General features: G+C 41.2%; 1 protein-coding gene across 1 annotated transcript in view; it reads left to right on the top strand.

The window, feature by feature from the left end:
- The window catches only part of CTNND2 (catenin delta 2), a 556,320-nt gene that overhangs the window by 386,882 nt on the left and 143,935 nt on the right, over positions 1-25,503 (top strand). Inside the window, exon 10 of the mRNA XM_059836017.1 lies at positions 18,711-18,924. Within this exon, the coding sequence (XP_059692000.1) occupies positions 18,711-18,924 (214 nt within the window). The remainder of the gene's footprint in view (positions 1-18,710; positions 18,925-25,503) is intronic.

Raw genomic sequence — 25,503 nt, 5'->3', positions numbered from 1 at the left:
TATTGTGTTCACATTTCAAAATAATTCCTTTTGAAAAATAGCCTCAACTGGGAGTAAAGTATCAGTCCTGTAAAGTGACGTGGTTTTAAAAATAAATAAATAAGAGCGTATTATTTCATAAAACTAATGGAACATGTAGTTGTGGTTGTTTTTTTCTGAGTTAATGCTAGATGAGCAAAAAATAGACATTTTGTGTGCTGCCTTCCTGTTGTTCTCAGTCGTTTTGTAACATTACCTCATTCTCTCTCATCTCTCAAAGAGACTGAATCAAATGAATTCACAAAATGACTGAAAACATTATTATTTTGCAAATAGTGGGCTTAATATTGAGAATATGTATTGGTATTTTTACCCCATGCTCTGCTTTACACTGCTTTCATGTTTCCCCCGCCCCGCCACACTGCCCAGTAATTCTCTCTCCAGGGAATAGCCCCCTCTTTCCAGAAGTTCCTCTTTAATATACATTTTTCTATGATACTAATAAATAGTCAGCAACAATTATTTAGAGCCAAAGCGAGCCAAAGCCATTTTTTTTTAATTATTAACGACTGTCGATGCTTCATGTGGATAATTGCACCTTCACTGCTCTTGTCTGGACTATCCTGTTTATGCACTACACTGCAAACTGTTAGCCATGTCTGCAAACAACTTTGGGATACTGAGTTTGACCTCTGTTTTGCGGCCATTTAGGGGCCTGGCACTGGTCTTCTTGCAGGCTGAAGGGAGTAAGTCAGGTCTTGAACAAAACCTGTCTAGATCTCCTATTTATCTGGGTTTAGCACTCGCTCCTACAGCATCTGCCTTGCAGATGCTGGCTAAAGGTTTCTATAAATAACAAAAAATGTTTTTATAAATATATTAACAACAGAAAGAGAGCCAAGGAGAATCTCCATCCTCTACTGGATGTGGCAGGGAGGGGGAACATTGTCACGAAGGATGAGGAAAAGCCTGAGGTACTTAATGCCTTCTTTGCTTCAGTCTTTAATAGCCACACCAGGCATCCTCAGGGTATTCAGCTCCCTGAGCTGGAAGACAAGGATGGAGAGCAAAATAAACTCTCCATGATCCAGGAGGAAGCAGTTAATGACCTGCTATGCCACCTGGACACCCACAAGTCTATGGGGCCTGATGGCATCCACCCAAGGGTGCTGAGGGAGCTGGCGGAGGAGCTTGCCAAGCCGCTCTCCATCATTTATCAACAGTCCTGGTTAACGGGGGAGGTCCTGGACAACTGGAGGATTGCCAACGTGACACCCATCTACAAGAAGGGTTGGAAGGAGGATCCAGGGAACTACAGGCCTGTCAGCCTGACCTCAGTGCTGGGGAAGATTATGGAGAGGTTCATCCTGAGGGCACTCACAGGGCATGTGCAGGACAACCAAGGGATCAGGCCCAACCAGCACGGGTTCATGAAAGGCAGGTCCTGCTTGACCAACCTGATCTGCTTCTATGACAAGGTGACCCGCCTAGTGGGTGAGGGAAAGGCTGTCGATGTTGGTTACCTGGACTTTTAGTAAAGCCTTCGACACTGTCTCCCACAGTATTCTCCTGGAGAAGCTGGCGACTCGTGGCTCAGACAGGTACACTCTTCGCTGGGTAAAAAACTGGCTGGACGGCCGAGCCCAGAGAGTTGTGGTGAATGGAGTGAAATCCAGTTGGCGGCCGGTCACAAGCGGAGTCTCCCAGGGCTCAGTTTTGGGGACAGTCTTGTGTAATATATTAATCGATGATCTGGGTGAGGGGATTGAGTGCTCCCTCAGCAATTTTGCAGACGACACCAAGTTGGGAGGGAGTGTTGATCTGCTCTGCAGAGGGATCTGGACAGGCTGGATCGATGGGACGAGGCCAGTTGGATGAGGTTCAACAAGGCCAAGTGCCGGGTCCTGCACTTTGGCCACAACAACCCCATGCAATGCTACAGGCTTGGGGACGAGTGGCTGGAAAGCTGCGCTGCAGAAAAGGACCTGGGGGTGTTGGTTGACAGCCGGCTGAATATGAGCCAGCAGTGTGCCCAGGTGGCCAAGAAGGCCAACGGCATCCTGGCCTGTATCAGAAATAGTGTGGCCAGCAGGAGTAGGGAGGTGATCGTGCCCCTGTACTCGGCGCTGGTGAGGCCGCACCTCGAATCCTGTGTTCAGTTTTGGGCCCCTCACTACAAGAAGGACATTGAGGTGCTGGAGTGTGTCCAGAGAAGGGCAACGAAGCTGGTGAGGGGTCTGGAGCACAAGTCTTATGAGGAGCGGCTGAGGGAGCTGGGGTTGTTCAGTCTGGAGAAGAGGAGGCTGAGGGGAGACCTCATCGCTCTCTACAATTACCTGAAAGGAGGTTGCAGAGAGGTGGGTGTTGGTCTCTTCTCCCAAGTGACTAGCGACAGGACAAGAGAAAATGGCCTCAAGTTGCACCAGGGGAGGTTTAGGCTGGATATTAGGAAAAATTTCTTTACTGAGAGAGTGGTGAAGCATTGGAACAGGCTGCCCAGGGAGGTGGTGGAGTCACCATCCCTGGAGGTGTTCAAAAAACATGTAGACATGGCACTTCGGGACATGGTTTAGTGGTCATGGTGATGTTGGGTTGATGGTTGGGCTCGATGATCTTATAGGTCTTTTCCAAACTTAATGATTCTTTGATTCTATCTTCTTCAGCTTTGGGCAGCTGGAGTTTGCTTCTGAATGAGTAACCACATAGAGAGAATTTTAGGCAATACATTCAATTAGGCAGAAAATTCAGATGTGAACATCTGGTGATAATGCTTTTAATGCAGTTAGGAGGAGAGAAAAAAAAATCAGTATTATGTGCACAAGATGAATGCCTTTGTGCTGCTTTCTGTGGCATGCAACAGATGCAGTAAGAACATTGCACTGTGTCGTGAATCTCTCTCCACTGATCTGAGAAAAAAATGTCCCGGTTGTATTAAAACATTTGTAAAAGCTGTATCTTTTGTATTTGAAAATAGTAGGCGGTAGGGAAGGAAAGGTAATACACACTGAAAGACAATGTCATTTGACATAAGTAATATGATGTTCCCACATTTTGAATGGGCGATAAATATATTTGCAACTTTTTCCAGCTGTATAATATTCTAGTATATATGCCATGGATTTCTTTCTATTCATAACTCTTCTGCCAATTGCTTCTCTGATTTATTAGGCTGATGTGTGAATGCAGAGGATTACTCTCCTATTGTAGAGCATGTTTTTTTATTACTGTTCTCATCATCCAGCAAGCCACGGTAAGATTTGCACACTGTATATAGAAAACAACCTAGATTGATATCGATATCTGTAATTTGATGCTTTCTCAACATATCTGTACTAAAAAGGTTGGCAGCAAAACTATTTCAATAAGGTGAATTGTAGTCCTGATAAAAAGGCCATGCCAATGAAGCAACTAAGGTAAAGACATTTCAGCTTATCTGCAAAATGTATTTAAAAATACAAAGAGATGGTTGTTACTAAGCTACAGAGAGTGGTTGCAGCAGAAGGCACAAGTTTGTATAGAGGCATAAGGACACTTAAAGCTCTAAAATTAAAATGCCTACCTGTCTATCCAGCCACTGTAGAAAACTATTTGAAGTTGCTTGAACCAGAGAGTCCTTAATGTAATCTCAGAGTCAATTTATAGCAATGCTGCTGAAGTTGATCCTGCTCTTCTAGGCTTTACACTGGTATAACTCAGAGTATGACTCATACCACATATAAGAGAATAAAAGAAAAAACAAGACCATTAAAAGCAAGATATAAAAAATTACCCATTTTGAAATTCTGTAGTTTGGTACATTTTTTACTGGTCATCGGCCAGATTCTCTCCTTCTCCTCATCCTGGAAAAGTACTACTTACTGATAAACGGCTGACATTTCTAAGGTTGGTATCTTGTCGAGACCTTGATTCAGGCAGATACGGAAATGCATTACATCTGTGAGATATGGCTTGAAAAGTTACTTGGAATATAATAACGTTTTTTAGTTTCATAGAGATTTGATTTGTTCTTGCATACTAATCTGAATGAAAAGTAGGGATTGTAATGCCCACTATAAGAATCATTTAACATATATAAAGAAATAGTTAATGCAAAATGATAAATGACACAATAGGTCTGAATCAGCCCCGTATATTTGAGCTGTTGCTGCTACCGCAGTTGCTGAAGAGCAGGTGGAAATGCTGCCCACCAGTGTCAGCAGCACTGCTGGATCTGACTGTTTGCTTCACTAGACATATTGCAGGCACATGGTTAACCAAGCAAGGTCCTAAAGAAAGCGGCACACTATGTACTCCACAAACAAAAGCATTATAGGGTTTTGGGTGAGGTTTTTTTTCAAAACTGCTATTTTGCTATTCTTATGTCCAGACCAACTGAAAAATGGCTGCAACTCACAAGCTTTGTAGAGTAGTAAGCAGAGTTAGTCCACCGGCAGTGAGGTGGCACTATTTTTGATGCTTATTGTGCTTGTTCCTCATTTTTGTATGCTCTTTCTGTATTCTGCTTATTGAAAAAGCGAGGACTTGAGTTATGCTGGACAGCTTTTGGAAAGTGTCATCTGAAGCTTATTGGCAGTTCAACAAGCAAATGGAAGGTTAAGTGTCAGGAAAGCAATAGAGAACAAAACAGAGAACATTGCTGGAGCCTTCTGCAAGTCCATGTTACGCATGTCCTGGGTACTGGGTGAAGTTCTGGTCCTCCCCTATTTCAAAGAGTAGAGGAGATTTAGAAAAAAATCAGAAGAAAGTTGTGGATTTTAGAAGGCAAAGAGAACCTGAGCTAGACAAAGGGGAAAAAAGAAAATATTCAAAGCAATACAAGTGTATATATATATGTATGCACACATACTTACTATAATACATACTTTTATATATAGATATAATCTTGTATATTGAACTGTGGGTTTTACAAAGTACATTAGGTATGAGGCAGGTTTACTTGTGCTGACTTTTACTCCATTTATAATACTCACATAAATGGGGAGACGGAGGAAAGATTCTGCAGTGCAGCTTTGCACTGGAACTCTTAAATTACAGGTTGTAGTCATAGCTGTACCACAGCCTGCCTTTCTGACCTTAGGCAAATAATTTAATTTTATGCGCCTGTGTTTCTATTAGCAAAACTTCCTACCAAAGAGGGATGTTGTGAGAATGCATTCATTTGCTTTTGAGACAGTAACTGGCCCCCCAAATACTTCAGCTTTAAGACAGAAAATTATCATGTGACTGAGAGATTCTTTGGAGGCTAATACATCAGTTATAAGGAGAGGATACCTCTTGTTTAAATCGCAGTGGAGGATGTCATGGGAGTAGAGGTCATCAGGGGGCAGTATGATGCTTGATCTAATAAATTGTAAATGTATTTTTAATCTGAGAAGTGGCGTGTTGTTTATTCTGTGAGGCAGACTATCTGAGATAGCTACAGCTATCTAATTTCCAATTAGAGCTGAAACATCAGATAGAGTTGTTCTGTTGTTTGGGCTTGAATGACTGAAAAAAAGGAGTTTTCTGTGGTCTTACTGGTGACCACCTTGTTGCAAGATAGTATTTGTGTTCACATTGACTAAATCCCACTGATAATACACTTAACTGAATACAGTTAACTACAGCTTCAGAAATTTTCATCTAACACTAAGTTGATGTCCTCTATTACTGTTAGGATATTTAAAGTACTGACCTACTGCATTTGTCTAAAAAAATTTTGTGGTGGGTTGACCCTGGCTGGATGCCAGGTGCCACCAAAGCCACTCTTCTACTCTCCCTCCTCAGCTGGACAGGGGAGAGAAAATATAACGAAAGGCTCAGGGGTTGCGATAAGGACAGGGAGAGATCACTCAACAATTACCATCACGGGCAAAACATACTCGACTTGGGGAAATTGGTGTCTGCAGAGTTGTTTCTCTCACATATTCTCACTCCTCTCTTCTTTGGCTGCCGTTGTGCAGTTGTTTTTCCCCCTTCTTAAATACGTTATCCCAGAGGTGCTACCACTGTTGCTGATGGGCTCAGCCTTGGCCAGCAGCGGGTCCATCTTGGAGCCAGCTGGCATTGGCTCTATGGGACATAGGGGAAGCTTCTAGCAGCTTCTCACAGAAGCCACCCCTGTAGCCCTCCCCGCTACCAAAACCTTGCTACGCAAACCCAATACATCTTTACATAAAAAAAGTGTTGAATTTTCTATATCTTGTTTAACTTCACTAGGAATCTGGTTATAGGAATACCAGGTTGTTCTTAAGTGAAGTATATATGTTGATCTTTTTCCCCAATAGTAAATGTAATCCTTCATTCTCAAATACATGCTTAATTCTTTTTAAATACCAGAAAGTAAATGATCCAAACCCTTGGCGTTAATCATAATTTTTCATTTAACTTCAGACAGTACTAGATCAGTGCTTGAGTAATGCCAATGTCTTTTGCATCCTAAATTAATATTACCATTGCATTATCTGTAAAATGCACACTGCTGAACCTTCTTTAGTATTGTACCTTTTTTGACTGTTTTGAAAAGCAAAGACCCCGAATTAATATCAAGTAATTACAATACCTTCTAAGGGCTTTGGCTTCTGTGTATTTTTCCTAATTTGTGTGTTCCTCAGTGTTAGTTTTTACCCCCAGTGATTCAAAAACTGAGAAGCTTGGTTAGGGCAGGGCAATGCCAATCTCTTCATTTTAAGCAGTACTGCTTTTAACAGCGGGATTGAAAATCGGTTTTCTGATATCTTCACAGTCAGACAAGCACTTTAGGTCAGCTCTACGCCTGCAGTTAGGAGTGTTATTTGGATGATCCCATTAATGCTTGATGTTTAGATTTAGAGTAGGATGCTTGTGTCGGCGTAAAAATTTAATGTTTTTTAAGAGTATTAGGGTAAACTGCTTTACTATTATAAGAAACTTATACCTAGCTGGAGATTTTTTTAGTAAAAAATAAAATCATGCTAAAACCTTGATTTATAGTAGGCATAGACTTCCTACCAAGCATGAAAAACAAGATGTATAACAGCGCAGAATACGTTAAGGCTTATTGACTGAGAAAACAGCACGTTTATTCATACCTTTTCAGGGCAATTTTAGAATGTGGTTTTGAATCTCTGTTAACCCCACACATAGATCCCAGGATCTAAAGAGGTCACTTAAGAGGCACAGGGAAAAACAAATGTATACTTGGTAACAGAAATAGGATATCCACTGCCAGAAGAAAAGCTTCCAAGTATTGACCCTGTGCTATGCATCCTCATGTGTCGCACCACCATTCCTCCAAACACCTACCTGATTTCTACAGACGCAGAAAAAAGATCCCCTTCCTTCTCCACGTGCTACAGTTTAGCACACAGGGAACAATTCTTGTTTAACTTAAAGCAGAACATTGTATATGTACCAGTGGTTGAATTTCTTTAAATTATGCCTGTTCACAGCTTTATGTTGCCTTTGTGTCTGATCTAACAAGTCCCAATGACAAAACCATTCTTAAATGGGACCTATATCCAAACCCTGATTTAGATTCCTTAAACAAGTAAGACTTCTGAGCTAATGCAGCAATTTGCATAACATTCCAGTCTATTTTAAGCTAAAATTGCTCAGCACTTTTTTAAACTTGTAGCAAATTACTTTGCTAATGAGACTAAATTACCCTATGATGTTACAGGTGAATTTGTCTGTAATAAATCTCATGTGTGTTTGCAATGTATGGATTTTGTATTGCTTACCTGCTGTTCCATAGGCACATCAGAAGAAATAGTGGAGAGGAATTAAAGTTTGAACAAGTACATTTATCTTAAGAGACATATTGTACTAAATACTATTCCCATATTCTGTTTTGATGGAGATTTGTTTTCTACCCTTCACATCCATTTTAAGTTTAAGGAATCAGCTCTCTGAAACTAGCTAGCAATGAGGCTGCCCGTCTTCCAAACCCTTCTCCGAAAAATAGTGGGCTTTTTCCTCTTAGACAAAAGTCATTTTAGTAACGCAAACAAGGCAAAAATAAGTAACGGAGAGATCTCATGGAGAGGATTTGGAATTGCAGATCTAGAAATGTGATAATTTTGTGGATACTGTGTATAACCGGTCAGTGCAGTCAAGTTTCTGTGCGGGCAGCGGCCTGTTGGGCTTTCCTGGAGTGCCCTGGTCTGTGTGGGCGCACCAGTCTGCTCAGATGGTGAGCCTGGGAGGAGCAGGGTGGCCATGGTCAAAGAGTGCACTGCACTGCCTGCCACTGCTTAAAAATGCTTTTGACATTTGATTTTGCTCACTTCTCCTTCCTGCACCAGTGGAACAGAATTGCTCGGATTCCATTCGCTTGTGAAATAATAAGCTCTTATTCTGCTAGTTAGAAAACCGGCATCTAAGAACATTAAAAACAATTATTACTTAAAATTTCCAGAAGCAGACTTGAATTGATTTGTCCTTTTAATTTTGGGGTTTATTAGATATATACTGTCACGTGTGCTAGCAGTCAGTTATTTTTTAGTTCTGTTCCGTATCACAGAATCACTAAGGTTGGAAAAGACCTGTAAGATCATCAAGTCCAACCATCAACCAAAAAACACCACCATGCCCATTAAACCATGTCCCACAATGCCATGTCCACCCGTTCCTTGAATACCTCCAGGGAGGGTGACTCCACCACTTCCCTGGGCAGCTTATTCCAGTGTCTCACCACTCTCTCAGTAAAGAAATTCTTCCTAATATCCAGTCTGAACCTCCCCTGCCGTGACTTGAGGCCATTTCCTCTTGTCCTGTCACTCATCACTTGGGAGAAGAGGCCAACACCCACCTCTCTGCAACCCCCTTTCAGGGAATTGTAGAGAGCGATAAGGTCTCCCCTCAGCCTCCTCTTCTCCAGAATGAGCAAACGCAGCTCCCTCAGCTGCTCCTCACAAGGCTTGTGCTCCAGACCCCTCACCGGCTTCATTGCCCTCCCTTCTCTGGACACGCTCCAGCACTTCAATATCTTTCTTGTACTGAAGGGCCCAAAACTGAACACAGGAGTCGAGGTGTGGCCTCACCAGCACCGAGTACAGGGGCACGATCACCTCCCTGCTCTTGCTGGCCACACCATTTCTGATACAGGCCAGGATGCCGTTGGCCTTCTTGGCCACCTGGGCACACTGCTGGCTCATCTTCAGCCGGCTGTCAATCAACACCCCCAGGTCCTTTTCTGCGGGGCAGCTTTCCAGCCACTCGTCCCCAAGCCTGTAGCGTTGCATGGGGTTGTTGTGACCCAAGTGCAGGACCCGGCACTTGGCCTTGATGAACCTCATACAATTGGCCTGGGCCCATTGATCCAGCCTGTCCAGATCCCTCTGCAGAGCCTTCCTACCCTCAAGCAGATCAACACTCCCTCCCAACTTGGTGTTGTCTGCAAACTTGCTGAGGGTGCACTCAATCCCCTCATCCAGATCGTCGATAAAGATATTAAACAAGACCAGTCCCAAAACTGAGCCCTGGGGGACTCCGCTTGTGACCGGCCACCAACTGGATGTGACTCCATTCACCACAACTCTCTGGGCTCGGCCAGTTTTTTACCCAGTGAAGAGTGTACCTGTCTAAGCCATGAGTCGCCACCTTCTCCAGGAGAATACTGTGGGAGACATGTAACGCGGTGGCATTAAAAATAACTCCATGTTTTTAAACACTTGTATTTTGATATATTGAAACATGCTTTCTTAATAATGGAAATGTCACCGAGTAAGTGGTGGATGATGCAGTGTGTTATTTCAATTGAGCTGGCAATTAATATCTGTGATGTCTAAAAAGGCTTGATTGTTGTTAGATTTCCTTCTCCTCCTTTGGATGAAGGGTTATTCAAAAGTGATTATTAAGAAGAAAAGTGTGGAAAGTAAGCATTTAACCATGAATTAATCTTCAAATTAGGACTATGGAGCTGTTAATAGTGGAATGCTTAATGTCTTACTGGGAAGAGGAGATGGTGTTATTTTAGAAACACACTTTATCACTCTGTCAGTCTCTAACAATTTTTGTCACGTATTCTTAATTCTTTTCCGTTTCCATTATATTTTACTTTGTAAGGCAGGGTAGTCAGAATTAAATGCAGAAAAGGATGTTCCAGTTATACCTACTGACAAAATTTGAACAATATCTCAGATACCCACTTGCTGAGTATAAATAGAAGAGGAAGGGTGTTTTGGTTTCTATCACAGCAGTATTTTTAGGCTGTGTTGGAATTATCTAACAGTCTTTGGCTAAACTGTTTAAAACCTGAAGCTTCACTTTTCTTCCTCTTTGTATCTCTAGCTCTGATTTTTTACAGCCTTCCAAGGGATAGAAGCAATTTCCATTATGCAGTGATTGAAAGGGAGGGGTTTGCTTCTCTTCTTTGCTGCTGGGAGGAACAGAATAAAGTTTATTTCAAAATAGTGTTCAAAACCATAGTAATAGTCAAAACAGCTAATATCTATTTGCTTTTACTCTGCTGTTGCAAAGCCATAAGCAACAGCCAGATTCCAGGACCAGTCTTCTGATACCTTGATATGAAGAAAGATCACTTACCTATATTTTGTTCACAATTGAGAAGTTATCTGTCCTTCTACGTGTGAGAAAATAATACTTTTGATTGTAAGTCAAAGCATGAATTCTGCTCAGTCTCGTTATCCTCATTTTTCGGTCAAACCTTCCCCATTCCCAGGGAAGCAAGCCAGTCGAGTTTTCACATCCGATTGTTAGACTTTAAACAGAGAGCCCAGAGGAACAGCATGGCTTCTGTGCTGAATCAGTGACAGGTAGCATGTTTTGTCAATTAAGGTCATGGACTGTAATGCTGTTACTGCTTACATCTGACAATAAATCAGTTTCAAGCTGTGTTACGATTTGTGCAAGCTTTGGCGTGCATTTGTCATGAAAAGAAAAAGGTAAATTAAGAAGGCTGCAATATTTCCTACAATACTTACACTTTTTTTTTTTCTCCTGAGAGATCCCATGTTCATAAATTGTTGTTCTGTCAGTTCTTTTTAGAGCACAGAAAGTGTCCTTTGACCAGAGTAGCCTCAAAAATAGTAAAGGTTATATTTAACCAGTGTAATACAAGCAGGGAGAAGATAACGAGAGCTGTAGATCCAGACATCTTTCCCAAAGGGAGCTAAATATACCTCAGGAGAGGTCTCTGGACTTTTTTTTAATGGAGCTCTGTATTTGATCCACTGACTTCAACGTATACTTTGTATAAGATTAGTTCTTGAATGCTGCATGAACCACCTGGTCCCATATGTGGAATTAGTGTCAGTAGTCTTCAGAGTGATTGGGACCAAACTCTTAAGTGCTGCTTGGAAGTGGATCATGACATGTTATGGCATTGCATCAGAAGGTGGGCACTTCTCCATTAGACTAGCTTAACAAGCCAGGTGATGATTTCTCTTGTTCTGTATCCTTCAGTAAGTATGATATAAGGCTGAACATGTAACCCAGTTAAAATTTCAAATACAGCGTAGTATATACTAACCTAAATTACGTTATCTACAAAACCAATACAATAAATGAATGAGAAATTAATCAGATACGGATTATCCTAGAAATAAAAGCATCCCTATTAATTCTGTAAGATACGTATGTTAAAGAATCTTAGATCACACAACAGGTCAATACAAACATGAGAACAGTGCCTGCACAGGCATGCCGTGCACACAAAGCAGCACTCACACAAACATGAACAATAATACACGGTCCTCAATCTGCAGCTAATCAGGCTCAAAGCTTGCTGGCAGGTCTTATCTCAGACATTCTCTGGTAGCTGGCTCAGACCTTTGGTCTGCCTAGAAGCACATCCTCAGACCCTGGTCTCACAGGTATCTATCCCCGAGATCTACGGTGTCTTTGATAGCTCTTTCCCAGATCTCCTATCCTGCTCATCAGCTACTGCAGCTCAAGGTTCACTAGCGTTACGCTGATCCGTAATGTAAACTGTCCTCATCCAGGAAAATTGTTAGGAAATAGGTTTAATGAGAAAATAAACCAGACTGCAGTGATCAGGCACAGGTTTTGGCTGGACAAGCATACTGAAGCGCAACTTACTTATACATGACCAGCCCCTTTCATCATGCCCTTCTGTCTATTTTCTCATGTTGTTCCTCCCCCATGCATTTGGATGTCTCCCTTTTTCTACCTTTCCACTTCTGCTAAACATCCATAAGTTGCACGTTGCCACAATCCCCTGAAAGCATCCCATAAGCATTCTCTTTCCCATAGGACCTGTGATAACCTTGTCATTCATTCCTCCCTGTGTCCGTCCCCCCCGCTTTACCACTTAACAAAGCTCAGGTTGAACCTCTCCAAGCCTTTGAGCAGTTTCTTCAGCAGCCCATCAACCAGTGACTTCACAGACCATCTTTGGTGTTGCCTCTTCTGTAGGATTTGCCTGTGTAAGCGTGGTTTATTACTTCTGTCTCATCTCTGTTTATATGTTGGACAGTCATTGACGAGATGTCCTCACAAAACAGCTGTCCTTACATTCCAGGTATCTATATACCCTTCACATCTTACATTTCTTTCCACACATCCGTCCAATCTCTTGTATCAAATCAGAAGAGCAGGCTGTCAAATAATTCATATGCTGAAGTCATACAGTAATCAAGTATATGTATATTGTTTCAGACATATCATCAGTGTATTATTGACTTGTTTTACCAATGCATGTGCTTCAGTTATGGCTGGTCATGTGTAACTCCTGGTTGATTAAATATCAAACAGTCCACTGTCATGGAAAATTTGTTGTGGTAAACACACTCTGAACTGATCTTGGCTTCTTGACTGCTGAAGCCAAATCCATTGAATCAAAATTCAGCCTTGAAACTGATAAATTACATTTCTCAAAGGCTCTTGGCATGAGACATCCAGGCTCTCCTTATTAGGACATTAGTGCCTCCAGCACTGGTCTGAACCCCTTCTCAAGTCCAAATTCACTTTGTATCTGTGTACTGTGGATACAAATATGTTCTCAGATGCAGTACTAAAACAAACTTCATAGGACGACAGAGGACAAGACTCTGGAATTATGCTGACGTAAGTGCATTCTTATCTGTCTGCGGACCAGAAAGTCTGGCACCTTTTCCTCTCCTGTCTGTCTGTGTTGTGGCAACATGGGACTTGACCAGAGCAAGTTCTTCTGACCAGCAAGTAGACAGTAACATTAGTGATGGAGGGCCAACTTTAAAAGGAAAGTTTAAAAATTTGCTGGAAAAAGAAAACACATGATTCATCAGAGGAAAGCAGCTTTGTGCATTCTTCCCTGGAAAATTTTTCATTACAAAAATCATGTAATCTCCATTGTTTCAATTTTTACTTTGATCACAGGTTTAAACTGAGTTGTTACTGAAAAAGCTGAGCAGAATGAATTCAGGCTTACGCATGCTGGGATTCCCGGTCCTGATAGGATTTGCCATACGCTCCATAATGCCACATGTGAAAGAACGCAGCCTGATGTATTTATTTAGCAACTCTCTAACAGCATTTTCCAAAGACATACACAAAATATTTCTAGTGAGAAAGAAAAGAACATGCAGAAATTAACGGTGTCCATGGATTAAAAGACTCACTTGAGAAACACCACAACACAGGTTCACCCAGCATTTTTAATGCTACTAGTCTGATCCTCTTTTTTTTTTTTTTATTTTGAGAAGAGACAGCCTAAAAAAGGGACAATACGTGCAAGACAGGAAGAATAAGCTTTATGATATGACTGGGCGAACTCAGTTGTGCTGCAGAGTTGAAGGTAATTCTTCTGACTGCATAAGTGGCTACTCTGGGATTGGTCTGTGTGAGAACAGAGCTGGTCTCCTGTATCTCCTGATAACTTGGTACTACACTGATTATTTGGTTGTAGCAGGCAAGTAGACTCCAGCGTATTCTGTTTTCTTTTTCTCCTGGATGTAGCAAGGCAGCAGCCACTGATGTGTCAATAAATACTACATTAAGAAATGTTCTCTTCATATAAAGTCAGGAGAGAGACAGAAGTATCTATCGAAAGTCCTTTGGGGGAGTGGGATTTGATGCCCCATTGGTGAAAATCGCTGCTTATCCACCCATCACAGTATTCTTGGCAAAGACATTTGGCAGTAGCGCTGCCAAATGTTTGTCACTGGAGCCGTGACAACTTAGCTTGGCTGAGATCTGCCCCAGGAGACTCACTAGGTCAGAATTGTCCTCCAGGCTGTGGATGTAAGTCCATAAAGGACTTTAACAAAGAATTTCATTTCCTTTGCCTCAGTTTCTGTAAATGTAAATAGATTCTGGTAACATCCATCACAGTCTCACCATTTGTCAGGCATAGTTAAACCTGCTGGAGAATACAGTATTAAACAGCTATATAGATATATGATGGAATCACAAAGATGGGGTGAGAGTTCTGGTGAATAATGGGCTGTTGGAAAAACAGAAACAAAGCAAGACAGTAGTCCCCATGAAGAACAGCATCAGAAACTGAGCTCCCAGTTGTGAAGAATCTGCTTCATCTCTGTCTGCATGACATAGCTACTTTGCCAAGTATCTGAGCCTGGAAATTCAAAGAAAGTTTGCAAAATAAGTGTTGTCTTTCCCAGGTAAGACTAGGTTCTTTCTTCAGTGGAATTCAAGAAATTTTGTCAAGTTAGGTGAAGCATTACGTAACATCTGTTTCATTCCTGTTGTATTACCCATATTTTTTTTCTGACAGAAATGCATTTTAGATTAATATTTAATGCTCTTGCTTTTAAGAAAGTATCTTTGAATCACTTCAGTCTGCTGCTGACTTCAGGTTCCTGGGAGAGGAGGAGCTGCATGAGCTGAATACTAGTGTGCTGTCAGATACCATGACTGAAAAGGGAAGGTGCAGATCAGGAATTCTGGCTAAATGTGGCAGAACCACTCATTTTCCCTTAGAAAGGAGCAGAAGATAGCAAAACCTGTCGCCTGAGAATGTCCACAAGAGAAACTACAAAGGAGCCTGAGGTGCCACTTGGCTGTGTCCGAGAGGGAGAGTGGGGAAAACAGCATAGGCACAGCATGCCTCTGAGTGGAGGCAGAGCCCTTTGAGTCTTCAGATGAATTATAGTGCACAGAATGATTTTTGCTACAAAGCTAATACTTTTTCTCATTCATAATCTTTTTTTACCAATGAAGCAATTAAAATATTCATTCAGCATATTGTGCTTTAAAAATATAAAACACAAAGATCAGCAGACGTGTTTTCATTCTGTTGTTCCTGATGTTATTCGTCATACCAGAACAACTCGTGTATTTTTTAGCTGTGTTCTTTTTTCCATTGGATCTTGTTTCTTTTCAGAGGTTGCAGTGTGGAACTCGGTGGTTGGTTCACCTTTTGTAGAACTGATGCATAAATTTTTGTTCCTGATCTGTTTCAATAAATATCATCTATTTTGTTATGTAGGTGGCTTTTCGTGTAGTATGCTTCGTTTCGAGAATCCAGTTAGTAGAGGAAGTGAACATAACTTAATCTGAAGATTAAACGGTGATGGATTGTAAAAACAAGCAAACAACCAACCCTACCCCCCATCCCTCCCAGATAAACTTGGTAATTTTTTCTTGGCTTGGAAAGGAGCAAATGATTTCATTGCAAGTCGTCCTGTTCACATGGGTAAAGTTTTGATCAGTGAGATGTATTGCATCACCTGTTTTTCTGGTTTGTAAACTGAAAGATGTCATGGTTCCTCTGAGCAGTAGAAGCATGAGCTCTTAAAAATATTAATGAACTTTTCTGCCTGAAGTTGATATATTGTACCAATGTCCATTCACATCTCTGCACTCTCCATGTAGTGCCGGCTGCTGTGTATTGCTCAGAAAGCTGGACGTGATAAACTGATATAATGCCTATTTAAGGGAGAATATCTTAGTTTATCTTTAAACATTAAATATCACTTCAACATTTAGCCCAAAGGTGTGTTGTAACTGTATATACATACAACATTTTAATTTAATACTGTAACATCTCAGTATATATACTTTTTAACTACAAAACTGCTATATTACTGGGTCTTGCTGTTATTACAAAAATAGGAGTATGCCAAATAAGCCAGTAGAAGAAAGAGAGAAGTTCTATTTTATCAATGAGTAATTTTGTATAGCTCGATTTTGGAACCTGAAAGTCTGAATCGTTTTTCAGTCTTTATTTGCAGTGAAGCTTGCGTTAGATTCATGGAATGCCATACATCAGTTGTACTTAAATATTGTGAAGTTAGTAGATAGAGTATGAATTTCTAATAAATTTTAGTGCACTTTGCTTAACCATTTCCTACTGTCATAAATGAGTGGTTTAGGCCGCTTAAAGAATTACCGTCAAGGATATTGGCAAAAACATTTTTAATAGAAGTTTATAAAAATGCGACTTGACAGAATTCAATGGCAAGGTCCACTCTATTACTAACTAAAACATATAAAGAAAAATCAAATTAGGATCAAATCAGAATGATGTATACAGAGAGACCAGAGAAACAAAAGGGTAAAGAGGACCCTCCAGTTGAGTCACAAGGTTCAAAATGGACTCCCTTGCTTTCTGAACTTCTCAGAGAGGAGTTTAGATGCAGCTGAATCCAGACTTAGTCTCAGACTTGGTCAACGGTTCATGTCTAAAGGAAAGAAATGGTACAAGGGACAAAGAAATCCTCCCATTGAGTCACGAGGTTCAGAGAAGACCGGCTGGGTCCACTCCTAGTCCCAGACTTGGACAACAGTTTATATCTGAAGGACTATATGTATTTAGTAGCAATTTAAGGTTCATTCACAGTTTAAGGTAAATAATAAGATCTTAGCAACCCTTAATCATGGCTTAGTTTAACATTTGCAGAGTTGATAGAATTTACTACAATCGTAACAGTAGCTTGATTACAGATTTGGAATGATAGTAGTATACTTGCTATTGAGTACTCAAATTGATTCACACACACACAGAAAGATAGATAGATAGATAGATAGATAGATAGATAGATAGATAGATAGATAAAGGTGTACCTGTTAAAAATTCCCCTTGAGTTCCTTGAAATACTCACTTCAAATGTCTCAGCATTTCTCAATGGGCGAGGGTTGAGCCTCAAGGAGAAGAGGGTTTCAGCCCAGGTCCCGTCATCACCTTTCAGCAGTGGTCCTCCAAATTTCACAAACTGGAGAGTTCATGAAACTCTGAGAGGCATCCCACTCAGAGGGAGATGCTGGTCACAGCCCCGCTGTGGCCCAGGAGAGCTCAAAGGGTCTCACTTGGGACTGCTGTTTATAGGTTCGTAAGATTGGCTTTAGTCATCAGCAAGTTATTGGAAAGTTACTGGAATTCCAGTAGCACTGGTACTGTTCCACTTGGGCTACGGTCCAGGTAACGGGTGTTCCAAGGCTGTCAGGGGATGACTGATTATTCCTGCTCTCATTACCCACCTTGAGTTGGGTAACAGGAGTGCTTGGTAGAGTCAGTGCTACACCCTACCTTAGCCATGCAAGAGTTCCTGGTATGGTCAAGGGATGCTTAACCGCCCAACTCATTGTGCAAAGGCCAAGGCCTAGCTGGAATTCCTGAGATCATAGAGCAGCCCAGGAAAAAAGGGAGCAGGGGGAAGGAATGCACCACCACACCTCCTCCCAAGCCTCCCCCCTGCAAAGAGACCCAAGAATGCATGCCCATGCAAGAACAACTTCACAAAGATTTCAGAACTTTTCATCATAAACTTTGACTCTGAAATTAATGTCTCACCTTTCCCTGCAGTTTTGAAAACACTTTCTAGCTGTGTCTCTTTTAATGCTTTAGGGAAAATAGTACTAGAGGTGGTAAAATGGCCAACTGAAGTGCCTGGCTTGCTTTGAGCCTTAGCCAACAATACACATGCAGAAACTTTTTGACAGAGGTGTCTATATAACTTACTTGAAGCTAAAGCATTGTACTCCTTGGATGTTAGTTATGAATCAGTCTAATTTCTTAAAACCAGATCCAAGACTAGTTACTGTTTGAGGAGCAAATAGTGCCAGAGAACAATAAGGATGGATTTGTGGCAAACAGGTTTTGTAATAAATATTTCATGGTATTCTTGACCTTCTTGATCATTTGCCCCAAACATTTATGTGCTTTTTCTATAATGATATTTTGTATAAGATATTCCATTAGAAATTTATTTTATAGGCCACCTTAGGAATGAACAAGACTTCTGTTCCTGCATCACTTAAGGGTCACCCTCAATCCTAACAAAACAAACATTCCATGACTTATGCATCCTTGTCTTTATGTTTGCGCAGACTTCGTCCTTTTCCTTTCATCTTTGCTTTTCCCAATTTTTTGAGATAGCATCCTTACAGAGACTACGGTAGCTGCTCACATTCCAAGTAAGTAAATGTAAAAGGACGGACTCCTAAAAACTTTATTGCATTAAGTGCTTTTTTTTGTTTGCCGTAGTCTTGTGGTTTTTCCTATACCTTGTGATGTGTTACACTCCAAAACAGATGATGTTTCTCCAGCGCAGGAGAAACGCTTGCCAAGGCAAACCTTGCTGAACCTTGACAAATCTTGCTGAGGCAACACTCTTGATTAACTTTTGGCTGCTCTTACAGAGGTTCAGGTTTGTCATTGTACAGTTATGTTGCCACTGAAAAAATAGTATGAGGAATCAAAGCGGTGTCACATAGCAGCTTTGCACAGCCACCAGCATACCTTTGCTGGAGCATAACCTGCATAAACCACAGCTTAATTACATTGGGTAGCATATATAATGCCAGTGTTCATTCCTTAATTTCATGATTATCACTTTGGCCTGTTTCAGATAAGAAGACAAGGCGGAATACAATTACTGGTGGACCTATTGGACCATCGGATGACAGAAGTCCACCGTAGTGCCTGTGGAGCTTTGAGAAACTTGGTATATGGGAAGGCAAATGATGACAACAAAATTGCTCTGAAAAACTGTGGTGGTATCCCAGCATTAGTACGGTTACTCCGCAAGACTACAGATTTGGAAATCAGAGAACTGGTCACAGGTTTGAATCTTTCATATTTTTGCTCAAACTGTATATAGGCCCTGCAAGCACAGTTCTGTGCTGCATGCCGCTTGCTCCATCAGTAACTCTTTATTTTATTACCATCTTCTTTGCTGTAACAAAACACTTTCAAGCCCTTTGGATATGTAATGTGTGAATAGCTTTATTCATTATTACGCAGGCAGTTTACAGATGCAGGCATGGTTTATACTTACGGTTGCTGGTTACTTTGTTCATGGTTAGCCGTGAATGCTCATGCGGGAGATGTGCTCCATACACAGATACATTGTGGTGGGAATCCTCTGCTCTCCCTCTGCTATCCCTCCTGTCTGGTGTAGGGCTGCACATGCCAAAGTTGGATTTTACGGAGTTTTCTTAGAAGATCTTACTCATTTCTTTTATATAGTGAGAAGGAGGATTTGTTTGGGGGTTTTTTTACCTTTCTTGTGGTTCTGATAGGAAAATGGAAAAGCATGTTGGAGACATGGACAACATCATCTTCTGAAGCCTTTCTTCTGATACTTGACAGCATGCTGTGTGATGTATGTTAGACACAGGACATGCAGGTAGTGGTAGAGTCTATTTCTGTTCTTGATATAGTAGAATCTGATATTTTTAAGATTGTTTGGACTTTTTCCCTTATGAAATTTAAGGTGGGGTTTTTTTTGCAGAAATACAGAAATGCTGGCAAGCAGCACCAGTCTGAAATGTTTGGAGATTTTTTTCCCCTTGCCCCTAAGCTATCCTATTTAAAATGCAAAACAGAAGGTAGATGGTTTTTTTTTATTTTTCACTTTGTGATTTCATTCTGTTTGATTGCTAACATCAATGTGGCGATTAATTTAATGTTACAAATAAAAAATCTTGAGATCTTTTCATTATCCTATTTTACAATGCCTGTATTTCTATTAAGATTTTCCTACTAAAATATGTAAGAAAAGTTCTCATTTCTGTCATAGAACCATCAGATTACACACTATCATCTGTGCTTCTGCAGGAGTTACTTAACCTTGTGGGTCAGGCCTCATTTAGGATACAATTGATAAGATTATCATCCTTTAGTTGACTTCAGGTTTCTTCCTTGAGGGTGTCTGAATAAACTGCATGGTGTTTATTAAATGTAGATTTTTAGATTTAATTTTGTTTCTTAGTTACAACACCTATCACCTCATACTTGTTAGGCAGGATTGATGGGGCAGAGATACTGGGTTACACAAGCTCGGATGGTGCCTCCTGCAGAGTGACAGAATTACTGACAGATCTAATAAAGTGTAACCACCGCTTCAGAGTCAACATACTTGTTTGTCTCTTGGTTATGTTGTCTGTGTCCTGGCTCCAGGGAACGTTCTGCCTATTTATTCTGAGTAGTAAGTGGCAAACTGCTAATGAAGATCAGCAGTATACCTCAGCAGTTGCAGTAGCACATCCCATGCTGTCTGTAGACGGAACACATAATGTCATTAGATCATTTAGAGAAAAGATACTAGGCTACAGTTTACATTCCTTACATTGCACAGTATGCTAGCATGCCCTCAAACTGTTACTACTGAGAAGAGTAGGTACTGACCATTCATGATAGGCAGTAAACAGCCTTTGTACAGGTAGATGCAGCTCCCAGGGATGGTGAGCATCAGGAGTGCTGGACATCTCTGAAAGGGGAGCAGAGCAAGATGGTGACCCTGAGGAATTGAATCAAAGTCAGTGGTATTTCAAGATTTTATTCCTGGGCCTGGTTTTGTATTGGTTTTTTTTTGTTTTGTTTTCAATAGCTGGTACGTCCCAGAAGGCCACTGCTTGCCCTGGCCAGGTTTTGTTCCTTTCAGCATGCAAATCACTGGCCCTTGCTTTGAAAATGCAAACCTGGTAGTGTTCGTGTTCTGCAAAGCTCCTTTCCAATGCAACGCTCATAGCCTCATAGCGGCACCTCTCATCTTGCATCTCTTAGGAAGCAGGCTGGAATCGCGCATCTGAATCAGTTCTCGTTTGCTTTTTTGTGAAATGTTGTAGTGTGACAGCTGCCCCAGTTAAATTCCTTCCCTCTGTCCTTTCTGGGGAAGGAAAGATAGCTCCTGCAGCAGCTGCCTCAGTAATGAAAAAATTTGGCTTGGTGATGGACACAAGGGAAAATAAAAGAAGTTCCTCCTGCTTCCCGTCAACCTTCCTGAGTTGAGGTAGCAGGAAGGTAATTATTTCAGTAGTGCCACCATAGCCTGAGGGAAGTACAGAGAAAATAATAGCAAATTGTGGTTTAGGAGTAAATACCTTGATCCTTTCCATCTCATGTTCATTGTGCATCCTGTCTACCTAAAGGCTGTTCTTGTTTGTTACTTTTAGAGAGGGCACAAAGTTCCTGCCTTAGGAATTCGTATGGGCTTTGTCATTGCTGCCCGTCAATACTCCTCCAGCATTTGTTCGTAGAGCGCTTCTCTTAGGTGGGGAAGTGTCATTATCTCGGTTGTACGGATGGGGAACTGAGCCTATCCCGTCTAAATGACCTGTCCAGAAATCTGGCAAGATGAAGGTGTGAATCACTCTGAGTAGGTACTTAGCTGCGAGGAAAGAAATATGGGCCGGAGAGGTTTTTAGAAGCTCAATTTGTCTCAACAGTAGTGAAGCGTTCATTGCCTGCCCCAAGTACCATGAAGTACATGCCCACCAGAGCGAAAGTTATGGTATTAGATTAAAGAACGATGATATTAGTTCCTTCCTCAAACATGCACATTTTCTTCCTTCTTGTTGCTTCTCTCTAAGGAGATTATGATTTCAATTTCCAGCTATCTCAAGACTGGTTTTGGAAGGGTATTTAAACCTGCAGACCAGCTTTCTATCCCAGCAGCTCCTTGCTTGTCAGGATTGCCTTCGGCACAGTTTGTGGCTTTTCCTCTTTTCCAGAGATTTCTTTCTGCCATAATCTCTCAAAAATGGAGTTTTTCATTTCTTCCTTTATCTCGTCTTTCTCCTCCTTGGTAGCAGAGGACTCAGGCTAATATTGGAAGACCTTACCATGCTCAAATTTTTGGATTGGGCAAACTGAACCTTATTGCAAAGTGATACAGCTTCAAGGCTTTCTTACATGGAGAAAATGGTTTCAGTGCAGGCTCCCATGTGGAAGTCATGAGGGAAGTTTGCTGCCTGATTGTTATGAAATTAAATGGTGTAATGCCCAGGAAATACTTCCTGAAATATTGAAAGATTGTTCTTCCAGAAACATTTCCACCATCACTGTTTTTTATGAGAAGAACCTGGATAAACTGAGGTATACCAATTAATATATACATTTATGTAGAAGTGAAATACTCTGATAGAAATAGAGATTTCAGCATGGCCTACAGCCTCTCGTAATTTCCAGAGAGTCAAGGAGAACCTGAATTACGATATCTTGTTTCATGTAGGTCTGTAAATGAAAAGAAGTTGGTATAAGCTGGATGCACCATACTTAATTTAGCCATCTTCTCACCCCAGCGCTGTGCTACAAGTTTCCACAGTAGCTCCTGTTAGTGGGAAAAAATAAAAGCCTTCTATTTTAAAATAATTAAATGTTAACACTTTCCTAATAAAAATAAATAGACAAGAACACAGTGCAAAATTAGTACAGATCCTGCAGATGGTAGAAAAAAATGTTTTCACTTGTTAATAATGACAATAAGTAGCTGATTTGTGACTCCCTTGCCTTTCCTGAGTTAAAGTTAATTATGAACCCTTCCACAAAATTCAATTTTAGCATTCTTTCTATTTGCTTTACTATCTGGGGAAAAAAGTGACATGAAAAATGTGAAGTGTTAGCAAGGGTAACACAGGAATCCTGTTGTTGCCTTGTGGAGAAGGTGAGGTCAAGCAGCTGTTGCTAGGTTCAACCTATGCTGGCTCCTTGTTCCATCAGCTCCATCTGATAACTGTGTATCTGTCTCAGACAAAATGATTTAAACTGCTATTCTTCTCATTTTGACAAAATCCATCACAACTAGAAACACAGTTTCTGCCTATGAACAATAAGCTAGCTGAATTAAAAACAATTCCATTTAAAGAGGCCCCTTATGTGACTGTATCACCCATTTTAGAACTGTATATACCATATGTGATTGAAGGCTAAAAGTGGATCATCTACCTTTAGAAAGCACATGATAATAAAGAAATATAGCTATAAATATTGACAGGGAAAATTGTTTTTTCCTGTGCTGGCAGCCAGCCTGCTGCTTATTGACATTAAGGTGTCAGAGATTTAACTATTGTCTACTGAAAATATATAAATTATGAAATTGATCACATTTACAAAAAAAACTTTTAAAAAAGCATAAATTAACACTATACATATATACTCTATGTAGACAGAGAGATGTAGACTCTGTATATTTCATTCACGTTTTTATTCACTGAATCAAAAAGCATATATTCCATTACTGAAAAAAAATATAAGACGTTTTGTTTATAATGTTCCTTTCAAAGAAGTACTAGTTGTCCAAGTGTATTTGGCCCATGGTTGGGTTGGACAGGAAAAATATTTCATTTGCTTCCCAGATTTTGGATTCCAATATTCCTTTTAGTGTTGTCCTTAATTTCAGCTGTGGCCAGTTTGTGTTTTGGCTTGGTTGGTCCTCTGTTGTCACCCCATGTTATGCAACGTTATTATGTAGTTGTTTTACATTCCTGTTCCATTTTTAGTAGATGCCACATGTTTATAATGAAGTATTTATAACCTTATTGGTAGTCTGTCAGTGTTACTGAAAGCAATTATATGTTGTCCTCCTTACATCTATCTGGTCTGAGGTAACTGCTGCAGTTTAAACCTCCTTTTGATTGCATACTGCTTACCTAAAGTGTTGTATTGTATTGTGCCTAAAGTGTTGGCAGGTTGGTCAAGGCACTGCAGAAGGTCCCGTTGAGCTTTGCATGTGTCTTTGCTAGTCAGTGTAATTGCAAGTTAGTGAGCCTGCAGTGATGTGTAAAGCAGGTTTAAGGGAGTATTCTATTTAAATGGACCTTTTGGCATACTTCAGTGGAAGGTTTATTATGAATTTTTTTTTTTTTTTTTTTTTTTTTAAGGTAATTCTGGCCCGTTCTTTAGAATTTTTAACTTCCTAATACAATGGCAGTTCTTCTGTTGGGGGTTCCCAAAGTCAAAATCACACACCTGTAGTTGTTTCCTATTATTTGTGATGTTATTTTCTAATTAGACTTTGTAAGGTATTACACTTGTGATTTTTTGTATAGTAAATCATATTTAACAATATTATGGCAAAGGGCTGACTATTTAGTACTTAGAATCTTGAAGCAGTTTATCAATTTAATACTTTTCTGCAAAAGTGCCCTTGACATTAGCTTAGTTACTGGAGTGTGTAAACACAGATGTGAAATTTTATCGTGATATAAACTTTTCGTTTAGAGGTGGCAACTATTAGTAGCCCTATTGCTCTTTGGAAATTTGATTTGAAAGTGAGTGTCGTGGTTTAAGCCCAGCCGGACTAATCACCACACAGCTGCTCACTCACTCCCCTTCCTCAGCTGGACAGGAGAGAGAAAATATAAGGAAAAGGCTCATAGGTCGAGATAAGGACATAGGGAGATCACTCACCAACTACCATCATGGGCAAAATAGACTTGACTTGGGGAAATCAGTTTAATTTATTACCAATCAAAATCAGAGTGGGATAATGAGAAGTAAAACCAAATCTTAAAAAAAACACCTTCCCCCCACCCCTCCCTTCTTCCCAGGCTCAACTTCACTCCTGAACCTCTTCCCCCCCCGAGCGGCGCAGGGGGACGGGGAATGGGGGTTGCGGTCAGTTCATCACACGTTGTTTCTGCCACTCCTTCCTCCTCACACTCTTCCCCTGCTCCAGCGTGGGGTCCCTCCCACAGGAGACAGTTCTCCATGAACTTCTCCAACGTGGGTTCTTCCCACGGGCTGCAGTTCTTCACGAACTGCTCCAGCATAGGTCCGTTCCACGGGGTGCAGTCCTTCAGGAACAGACTGCTCCAGCGTGGGTCCCCCGCGGGATCGCAAGTCCTGCCAGCAAACCTGCTCCAGCGTGGGCTCCTCTCTCCACGGCTCCACAGGTCCTGCCAGGAGCCTGCTCCAGCGTGGGCTTCCCACAGGAAGGGTCCTCCACGGGCTGCAGGTGGATATCTGCTCCACCGTGGACCTCCATGGGCTGCAGGGGCACAGCCTGCCTCACCATGGTCTTCACCACGGGCTGCAGGGGAATCTCTGCTCCGGCGCCTGGAGCCTCTCCTCCCCCTCCTTCTTCACTGACCTTGGTGTCTGCAGAGTTGTTTCTCTCACATATTCTCACTCCTCTCTTCTCCGGCTGCCTCTTCCCAGTTTTTCCCCCCTTTTTAAATATGTTATCACAGAGGCGCTACCACTGTTGCTGATTAGCTCAGCCTTAGCCAGTGGCAGATCTGTCTTGGAGCCAGCTGGCATTGGCTCTATCAGACATAGGAGAAGCTTCTAGCAGCTTCTCGCAGAAGCCACCCCTGTAGCCCCCCCTGCTACCAAAGCGCTGCCACGCAAACCCAATACATTGAGTAAAGGCTGTTTTATCCCACTCTGAGGTGAGTTTCCCACAGACTCAAGTAAAG

Source organism: Gavia stellata, chromosome 3 (genome assembly GCF_030936135.1).
Source record: "Gavia stellata isolate bGavSte3 chromosome 3, bGavSte3.hap2, whole genome shotgun sequence".
Classification (NCBI taxonomy): domain Eukaryota; kingdom Metazoa; phylum Chordata; class Aves; order Gaviiformes; family Gaviidae; genus Gavia; species Gavia stellata.
This window is presented reverse-complemented; position numbering and strand designations above follow the sequence as displayed.